The sequence below is a fragment of the Metopolophium dirhodum genome, chromosome 3 (genome assembly GCF_019925205.1).
Source record: "Metopolophium dirhodum isolate CAU chromosome 3, ASM1992520v1, whole genome shotgun sequence".
Lineage (NCBI taxonomy): Eukaryota > Metazoa > Arthropoda > Insecta > Hemiptera > Aphididae > Metopolophium > Metopolophium dirhodum.
The window spans coordinates 21672120-21683333 of NC_083562.1; the positions used below are offsets into that span (position 1 = coordinate 21672120).

Here is an 11214-nt window from a genome sequence, read left to right on the forward strand (position 1 = left end):
ACAAATAAACTATAAAAAACAATTATCAGTTATCATTGTAAAACTAGTCCATTCATCGCAACGTTCAAAAACTAAAATAGTAAAAAATATATATACCTACCTAACTACTGTTTACTAATGATTAAAATTGTGTAAAATTCATTTTTTTAAATGGGTTAATTCTTTTGAGATAATGAATGTTTACTGTTAAAAATGCAGGGCTTGAAACCGATATTTGATACCAATTTTGAATACCGGTTAGAACACTTAAGACCGTTAAAAACCGAAACCGAAATCAAAATCGGAAAAAAATAAATACCGATATTGGAAACCGAAATCGAAATCGGGAAATATGTTTACGGTTTCAAGCCCTGGTTAAAATAATCACTGTATAATTGCTAGTTTAGACCTTCACTATTATATGTGCTACCTACATGTATACATGGACACAATATGTCAACACATGGATACCCATTCGCCATCTTTATTTATTTATAGGTGCATATAGATAGGTGCAAAACTACAAATAAAACGGTTTGCAGATTGATACATAAAAATCGAAAGTATGTAAACAGTTTTACTTGTAGGTGATAGTATATTTAACACATATGGGAGGAGCATTGTGAAAATAATATAAAGTACCTACTTAGTTTAATAATAAGTGATTAAGAGTATAATATATACGATGTACCTCCGTATTATAAACATTTAAAAATGAAACCATTCACTAAAAAAAAAAAAAAATAACCTGCGCAGAGTATTAAATTCAAATTTAACTTATATATTGGTAGATCGTAGGTACGTTCTAATAATATAATAAACTTATATTATAGGTAGGTATACAAAGTCTCTACTCGTATTCGTTTTATGCGATTTCAACGTATTATGTCATTATTGAACTAACTACCTGGAAAAAAACTATAGATATTATAACCTTATAAGTAAAAAAAAATATTATAGTCGGGGATTAATCATTTGATAGGCTACGACGACTACGTTTAATCCGCGCCACCCCTGCAATCCACGGCATAATGTGTACCTTATTCTATATACCTCCCCACAGCCCTTACGCATCATGTATAAATATAAACTACGGGTGGCTTAAAAAATACCGTCTGTTCCGGACGTCTACAGTTAATAGTACTTAGGTAGTGTTTTAGTTGTCCGGACTCCGGATCGCGTACACAGCCAGTCCACATATATCCGTCACAATGTCACCAACTCTAATAATGGACTTCAATCGTACCGTATCAAGACCTCTGGCACAACTGGGGTAGGCCAAAATATTATCGCGAAAAAAAAATAAAACTCTTGAATTCGAGTGTACCTACAATATGTTGAGGAAATTGTTTTAACGACTCGGGAATTATACGCCATTTCCCGATAGATATATATTACTATTATCACTGTTTCCTATTTTATATTATCGGACTTTAATTTTTCAAACGGAAATATAATATATACATAAAATAGTACACGGAAAATGTCTGAAATTCTCCATTCTTTTCTCTTCGACGTTTTAATATGCACAGTAAAAATAAAATACCTATACATCGTAATTGTTTTTATACGAATTCTAGCTTGATGGAAAACGAAGTAGGTGAAACTCACTTGTTGGGTTGGAACCTTCAAGCCGAAGATCTCATCCACATCCCAGAACATTGGTTAAAATACCAAGAACCCAGTTCGTTGCAACATTACTATTTAGCATTTATGTACACAATTTTTATGTTTGTCGCATTATTTGGAAATGGTTTGGTCATATGGATATTCTGTGTGTAAGTACCTACCTTTATTATTATATATTTATATAAATACCATTTCTACATTGCAGGTTTACATCATGAATATCAATATAGGTAATGGGTATTCAATGTAATATATAGGTATTATAGGTTATATAGGTATATTATATTATAGGTACATTATATTATCATTGAGTATGTACCTACCTACCTATATTATACCTATATATAATGACTATAATAATTAGTAGATACCTATCTACGTATTATTTCGATATTAGGGATTCTTGTAATACATAGTTAACTATTCATTACCTATTATTTAAATGTTATAAACATTTTAATAGAATTCGTTAAAAAAATGTGGATGAAGAATAAGAAAATTGATTTTAGAACAATATTATTAGGTAGGTAGGTACTAAAAGTTATACCTATTTTGGTTATAAACACTCTATGACCAGTATACTTTTTATATTGTAGTACCTATACCTAGGTATGGAACGAGGATCCACTAATAAACGGGTTGGTTATAGACATTCGTCTGTAAAAGTTTTCAAAATATTTCAGTTGCACAACAGAGCAATTTATTATTTGTAAAAATATTTCGATACAGTCAGGTTCCATATCAATCGTAATATATCTGAATTTATTGTTATAAAGAATAAATCAAAATTGATTTTTGATCATTAAATACCTCTACTTAATTTTTTTATTACCTATGTATTTTTTCAATTATATTGAGAATTCGGTATCAGACATTTCTACATCAGTAGCCTATATAAGTACAAAAAGTTTTTTTTTTTTATTAAGAAAGTAAATAATTACAATATGTATAAAATTAAATATATAAAATAAAATATATGGAATGTACGGCTTGGATGAAGGAAATGTCCATACTTTATTGCACTATAGGTAGGTACATCACAGGTACAAAAATATAAAGTTACAATTGAATAATTTATTTCAGAGCAAAACCATTACGAACGCCATCCAATATATTTGTAATTAATTTGGCATTGTGCGATTTTGTGATGATGGCAAAATCACCAATTTTCATATACGGCTCTATAAATCGTGGTTATCAGGGCCATTTCCTTTGCCAGCTATTTGGCACGGCCGGAGCTTTTAGCGGCATTGGGGCGAGTGCTACGAATGCCGCAATTGCATACGACAGATTCAGGTAAAATAAGTAATAACTAGGTACCTGATTTCTTCTAAATTCATCCTGGACCATTTTCAAATATTTCCTTACCTGTCCTATTATTCTGCTCAACAGTCGTATTTTATGTATACATGTTATTATTTTTTATTGAGTATGTACCTATTATTATGTATTATTATTATTACTGGTATAAGGATCTAACTAGGCACCAAGATGCCTTAAATCATTTAGATACTCTTCGTCTTCAATAAGTATATACGATATACCTACCTATTATTTATTATCATCTATTACCATTTGGCATTTACCTATAATTAGTGTTGACTACTAGCATACCTACATTTAGTATCTATACTATAAACTTATAGTGTAGCCTTGTAGGTAAATACTATTTATTCGTTCCTAATTGTATCTAAGATATCGTACTGAATTATATATAATATATTAATTATTACGTTTCAACTTTTTAATTTCCACCAAGTTAAATTTTGGACTATTTTTTTAAAATTCATTGTTAGGCGTTAAGTGAGTCAACTTTTATCATACATGCATAGGTACTGAATATAATATGTTAGCCCTTACATATGGTAGGACTACTATAATATAGTTAGTACTGCTGGTACAAGTGTTTTTTGCAGTAGCTTGGTATTTTAGAATAAAAATTAAGACCTACCTAGTAGGTATTTACGTTTTTGTTAGTTAACGTTTAGTTTGAAAATATGTTTATAATGTAACACTTCATTTTTTAGTACGATAGCAAAACCATTTGATGGACGTATGACTTATGGTAGAGCATTTTTTTTAATCATATGTATTTGGACTTATACTTTGCCATGGGGCCTTTTACCTTTAACTGAAAAGTGGAATCGTTATGTACCAGGTAAGACATTATTCCTTAAAATAATATGTACGTATTAATATTATATATTTTATTAGATGTGTATTATTTTGTTTAAAAAATGTTACATAGGTAGAAAGTACCTAAAGTTAAAAAAAGGAAAAAATTAAAATTGGCTATTTTAAGAAAAAACCATAATATTTATAGAATACATATTTAACATTTTAATTTTACACGTTTCAAACATAATAAATAAAAGAAAAAATAATATTTTTAGCTTTAAACTTTTTTTTTTTTTTTTTTATTTTTATTAATAAAGTTTTACTGACATATGTCATATAAACTTTTAACTATTACTATTTTAAGTATGAAAGCCACTGTGTTATGATACAATATAATATAATATAGGTTAGCTAGGTACATAATATTTAAAAGTATCGGTAGCCAGGTAGGTATCGTATGTTCTTAACCTACTCTAGTATATATAGACTATAATCAATTAAAAAAAAATATATGTATATTTTAACAACAAAATAATAAATTGAAATTGAAATCGTGCGTACTTCAAATACGTTTAATATGTATCTAGGTACTGTCATATAGGATTATTGTACGAATTTATTATCTACGAACAATATAATTTATATAAACGTTACAATTGTATGAAGTAATTTGTAAATGTAGTACAAGCCAAATAAAAAAAGGTACCTATATAGTAAATTGTTCTATATCAATCCATATCCATAAATCACTACTATTTTCATAGGTATTTATTTTTATAATATTATAATGAAATAAGTAATAAATACATTTTTTTTTATGATTTTGGATAACAATATTATATTTTTAAGATTTTTCCTACAAAAAACTATAATTTCATGAAATGTCAAAAAAAGAAAGAAAGCTATCCCCCCCTGGGAGGTCTGAGTTCTGACCACCTCATCATTCTTTGTATACACCCCGGAGTCTACTATATTCATATTTATTTAGCCACTAGGTATAATAATAAAATCTGAATACGATAGACTCTATAGATTAATATTGTACTAGGTACTTCTTTTATGTTTATTTAGAAATTAGGTAAATTTATTTAAGTCGTTAAAATTAACTATAATCAAGACTGTATTGTTTATTTCAGAGGGGTATTTGACAAGTTGTACCTTTGACTATTTAAGTCCAACAGACGAAACTAGAGCTTTCGTTGGAATTATGTTTGTTATTTGTTATGTAATACCGGTCTCATTAGTCATATTTTTCTACTCGCAAATCGTTAGCCATGTCTTCAATCATGAAAAAGCACTGCGTGAACAGGTAGATTATATTTTTATGGTAGTTGAGTTTTTTTTAATACAAATTAACTAGGTAGGTACTAAGGTACCTACTTAACAAAATTAATAATGATTAATGATAAATCTTTGTATTTGATACTAAATAATAAGTACCTATAGATTAAGTCATAGGTTATAGGCACCTATATAACTATTTATTTTTTATTCATATGGTAATTAATAAATTTCCTATTCGTTGTAAATCGTATACTCAGTGGCGTAGTGAGTGATATGGGCCAAAATATGTTATTTTATACTTTTATCATTTTAAGTTTATATTTTAATCTATCATCAATGACATATAAATATATTACGATGACATTATAGACTAAACATATCTAGTAGGTCGCGGTACCTGCTTATAACTATATATTGCTTAAAAATTATTACTTACCTATAACTATAATTATTTTTATGTAACCACTCAACGGCACTCACAAATCATCCCTAAATTGTTTTTCTTGAAGCTCCGGACAAGTTCCCATTATTTATACGTTAAATTCACCACGCAGTTTCTACTGTTTATTTAATTTATTATTTTATAATAATATAATAATCATACCATGCCCATGCGTTTTGGTAATATTACCTATAACGCACTGACATTCCACTCAGCATTATCTCATAAGTTATACATAGATGGCTATTGAAAAAACCTGACAACTAGAATATATTTCATTTTAAATACATTTATTAATCTCGAAATTTAGGCTAAAAAAATGAACGTAGAATCGTTGCGAAGTAATCAAGATGCAAACGCTCAATCGGCAGAAGTAAGGATTGCAAAAGCAGCTATCACGATTTGTTGCCTATTTATAGCTTCTTGGACACCATACGCCGTTGTCGCCATGATTGGTGCTTTTGGAGATCGGTATGGTTTTTATAACTTGATAATCTTTAAATATTTTTTCTGTTCATTATAATGAAGTTCTTAATATAAACTTGTAGCTACCATTTGTTATATGATTTAATGTATCAGTGGCGTACCTATCCACTTTTTTTTGGGGTGGGGAGGGGGAAGAATTACAACCCCTAGATACGCCACTATAATGCTTGTTAATAACCAAATCGCATAATATTATTTAATTTATTATAATACCTACTAATCACTAATCGGTGTCATTTTTATGCTTCAAGATCATTGCTGACACCCGGTATCACGATGATACCAGCGATATTTTGCAAGACTGTGGCTTGTTTCGATCCTTATGTGTATGCAATAAGTCATCCAAGATACAGGTGAACTTAAGAATATTATTAGGGAAATAAATTATAAGTTATAATTATTATGATCACTATAGTATTATCTATACCTATAGGCTATAATACTTAAATAGTTAGAAAAATACATAACTAAAGTAAATGTTTGGATATAACTTGGTGTATAATTAAATAATAAATACTGGGTACCTAGTTTTATGTAAAAATAATTAAAATTTTATTTTTATAATAATTCAGTTAAGTGTCTAAAAAATTAAACATTTAAGCGTAATACAATATTTTAACACTCCAACATCATTGTTTCTATGACATTTATATGTTGTATTTAATCCACCTCCCGCACGTAATTAATCAAAAATTTTGTTATTACTTAACCTGCAGGTCCATCATTATATGTTTCTAAATTTGTTATTGAGTTTGCAATCTGTACCTACCTAAATCCAATTTCATAATAGGTACTTTTTAATTTTTTGTTTAGGAATTTAGACAGTACCTACTATTGTATATTATTTGAATCTAATTTTTGAATCAACTGAAATATTGCTAATAATAAAATATTAACATTTTACGGCGAACACTTTGTAACCGGAAACTGCTGTCTTCTCCCTAAATAAAAAAAATCAAATGCAAACAATTATTGTATACAAAAAATACAAATAGATCATAGGTACTCATTAATAGGTCCCCGCTACTCAACTCGGTAAAAATAATTCTAAGTAGGTACGTTTTCAGTTAAAATTAACAAATTAATTGAAAATAATTATAAATTACCTTTTAGAATTTGTAAATCATGTACAATGCCACAAATTAATTTTTATACGTTTGGGAGGGAGCCTTCCACTTAGTTCTACCCGTTCGAACCAACGTCAATATTTGGTAACTACCTACACCAAAAATTAAATAATTAAAAAGTAAATACATTTTGACAAATTTTAGTTAGACGGGGAGACCCATCTTGTCCAATCTGTTTCGAATTAATTTCAACATCTAGCAAATCAATTATAAATAATTTGAAACCACATTTCAAAATAATAATTTTAGATTCTGAGCGAAGCGATGAATGTATTGATTTTACAATGATGTGTGTTTTTTTTTTTATTTTTTTTTATTTTTGTGTCTGTCATCACCTTTTAGGACAGTAAAAGTGCTTGGATTTTCTTCAATAGTAACTTTTCTGATAGGAAAGTGAATCTAGTTGGTACTTTAGGGGGTCAAAAGTAAAAATTTCCCAGTAGTTTTCACAATCGACGTGAAAAACAAAAGAAAAATTAAGGAAAAACGGGAATTTTTACGCAAAATCTGTTTTCGAGAAAATCGATTTTGGTTTTTGGTGTAACTCTAAAACAAATGACCGTAGGGACATGAAATTTTAACTGAATGTTTATATTAGCATTTTCTATACACCATAAAATGTTGAAAATATTTTGACTCTTTTTGAGCTGTTTACGGACATTGTCAGTTTTCAATTTTTTTAGTATTTTTTTCTATAAATATCAATAAAATTTTATCTGTTGAGTAAAAAAGCTTGAAAATTTAATAGAAGGCTCCTAGTTTATTGTTTCAAAGGCAGATGAAAAAAATTAAAAATCCTTAGTCACAGTTTTTATTTATAAGCATTTAAAGTTCAAATTTTGACAAAATACGGAAAAATCACGAAAAATAGCAAATTATTTTGAGTTGAGAATTCATAAAAATTTTTCTTTTTAAATCTAAGATTTGAAAATGTAATACAAGATTATCTATAAGTTTGTCTACCTCTATCAAAAAAAAAATGTCTAGAAGAAACTTAAATTAAATTTTTATGAGCGTCTGAAATTTATATTTTTACAACATTTGATATTTACTCGATTTCTCATGTAACAATTTTCTTATTTTATTGTAATTAAAAAACGAATGACTGTAGATACTTGAAAATTTCACTGAATGTTTATATTATATATTATAAACTGATATATCGTTCTAATAGAAGTTGAAAAATATTAAAAATACATATGCACAATTTTTTTTTAGAAGCATTTAAAGTTCAAATTTTACAACATTTATCAAATTTATAATTTATTAATTATTTTGTGGTTAAAAATTTATAAATTTTTAACTTTTATGGCTAAGGATTAAAAATTTAAAACAAGGCTCCACGTAAATAGGTTATATATATAAATTACTTTATTCACAATAATATCATCAAATATACTTGGTAAAATCATAGGCAGACTGACCGTTTTCGCTCAGTATCGTTTTTCTTATACAATGATATTATATCATTGAGTTCAAATTTAAAACCATCCATTACAGTGACCCACTTGTAACCTACTGTACGTCTGTACAGCAGAGTGACATCCACTTATCTACCTTTTTTAATATTTCAGTAGGTAGACAAATTAATGTGTATTTATATTCAAAAACGAAATTTTATTATAAATTTATGAAATACAAAGCAAAAAGATTCAAAAGTCATCAACATTCGGGCCCTATTTATAATACATTAATATTACCTAACTAACTAAGTCTATAATGTGCGGGGGAGCTATCATTTGAGTTCATGGTTTCACATCAAAAGACACGACACAATAATGCACGAAGGCTTTATAAAGTCTAAAATAGTTATGTATAGGTAAATAGTAAATACGCTATTTTACTTAATATACTTATTAGGTTTAGGTACCTATATGTAATTTAAATCGTAAAATTATCAAATTTAAAAATGTAATGTCATTGCGTCTGTGATGAATCATGACCATCCACTTTGTCGTCCTTAACACAAATTATGTAATACGTAAATTACATAAACATTTATTTTTTGAGTATGGGAGTATATTTAATTGATCATACCTTATTCTATTAAATTACATTTATAAAATTATTTTTATTTAGATTGGAATTATCAAAACGCGTTCCTTGTCTTGGAATCAGTGAAAAGCCACCACTAACAGCATCCGAGACCCAATCTACAACTACAGCTGCTTAATACATACCAAATATTATAATAGGTTTATAATTACGAATTTATGATAAATCAATAATAGATAAATAACTGAACGTGTGTTTTGTAAAATATAACCATTATCCATACAGTTTATTTAACTGTCTACTCCAAAGAATATACATTTTCTATTTATTTAAAATTGATATGTAACGTTTAATTGACCTACTTTAGATTGATTGCAAAATAAAAACGTAAGAAATAATTTTAAGTGTACCTGTTCCATACCAAATGTGTAAACTCTAAATAAAATAAATTTATAGTTGTCAAGTGAATAATGAAACAGGTTAGGTACTACCATTGATAGAATTCTGAATTGTACAATTATGTGTGTTAAGGCGATAAAACTTGATTTTGAAATTTAGGAAATAACAAAGTATATAATATTTATATATAAATTTCACATTTAACCAAACAGAATTAATTTGATGAACATTATTCAAACATATTATCTATTATTATAGTATTATACAGGTTATACTTATTTTATAATTTATTATGATATAAAACTATTGTTTTATTTATAGGTACCTATTCGGCTATTCCAATTAATTATCAGTTAATAGATTTCTTATCTCATTATTCTCCGTTTTTTTCTATTCACTGAATTACTAAAAGTAATTTTAATTTAGAAATAAAACACGCTAAACAAAAATTGTTTCGGAATAATAATTTAAAAAACACCTAGTTAAGGTATCTAGTTAAGATATTTATGTTATGTTGATGAAAAATTAAATTTAAAAAAAATAGAGAATTCGTTTTTCTGTACTTATATAGTAAGTAGGTGTCAAGTACTCAAGTGTACCCTATGATAATGTATTAAATTTGAATTTTGAATTCAACGGTACCTATATCATTATTCATTTGTCATTACTCATTACTCATTACATACGAAAAACTATTCTGAGTGACTGGGCGAGACTATGTCTATCAGTCTATATATTTCTAACTCTATCGACTTTAACGATACCTAGTATATTTTATTATATATTTAAATTGTTTCTAGTAGTTTATTTTTGACATTAATATCTTATGTTATATCTTAATCTTATGTCTAGGACCTGTAATAAGACATATTAATGATCTTATGTTTTCCCAAAGGGAGACATTTAAAAAAAAAAATAATATTTTGGTATAAATACAAAACATGGAGTACCTAATTAATCTGTCTTTTTTTAAAAAAACACTTCTTAGTCTCACTAATTATTTCTCCATCCAATAACGATTGGTTGGTTTTGTGTGTATGGTATGGTTTTATTTTCTATTATTGTATACGTTTTCGAATATTAAAATATATAAATGATACTATCTGTATTTGTAATATAGTTGGGTGAAATTTGCAAAAACAAATCGCATATATTATAAATATTATTATAAACTATAATATTATTTAATCAAATATTACAAGGTAGCTGTTATTAATTTATAACTGAAGTTATTGTGAATTTACAAAATTATTTTTTTAAATTACATTAATAATAACTTTTGACTTTTGAGGAATCTAATTTATTTATAATTATAAAAACCAGCTAAGTAATAAAAATCAAAAATGTATTGTGGTCTAAAAATAGCCAAAAAAAAGTCAAAACTTTTAATAATGTTCAGAATATGATAATATAAACAATTTATTTAAGTATATACGGTTATTCGTTTTTGATTTCCACCAAAAAACAATATCGATTTTGTCAAAAACTGGTTTTGCATAAAAATTCCCATTTTTCATTAATTTTTTTTTGTTTTTCCCGATACACATGTATATATCTGTTCGAATGTTCGATCTGGCCATCTGGGTATACAAGCAACACGTGAAACTGCGAAAGTACAGTAGGTACCTACTACCTAGTGTATATGCTTATGCATCTACTACGAGTTCAATTGAAAGCTTAATGCTTCATAAGATATCACGTAATATACTAATACTGATTTCAAAATTAAAATTTTTTAAAATTCATTGAATGCTT

General features: G+C 27.1%; 1 protein-coding gene across 1 annotated transcript; it reads left to right on the forward strand.

The window, feature by feature from the left end:
• Positions 1 to 1075: 1075 nt before the first annotated feature.
• Positions 1076 to 10833, forward strand: LOC132940496 (opsin, ultraviolet-sensitive). The gene is made up of 8 exons (XM_061008144.1): positions 1076 to 1252; positions 1560 to 1757; positions 2692 to 2904; positions 3636 to 3766; positions 4863 to 5035; positions 5763 to 5923; positions 6190 to 6291; positions 9145 to 10833. The coding sequence occupies exons 1-8, from the start codon at positions 1191 to 1193 to the stop codon at positions 9236 to 9238; spliced, it is 1134 nt and encodes a 377-aa protein (XP_060864127.1). The 5' UTR covers positions 1076 to 1190; the 3' UTR covers positions 9239 to 10833.
• The last annotated feature ends 381 nt before the right edge of the window (positions 10834 to 11214 follow it).

Coding starts and splice junctions, on each gene's coding strand:
- LOC132940496 (XM_061008144.1), top strand. CDS start 1,191: ATGTCACCAACTCTAATAATGGACTTCAATCGTACCGTATCAAGACCT. Junction 3,767..4,862: donor GTGGAATCGTTATGTACCAG/GTAAGACATTAT, acceptor TGTTTATTTCAG/AGGGGTATTTGACAAGTTGT. Junction 6,292..9,144: donor ATAAGTCATCCAAGATACAG/GTGAACTTAAGA, acceptor ATTTTTATTTAG/ATTGGAATTATCAAAACGCG.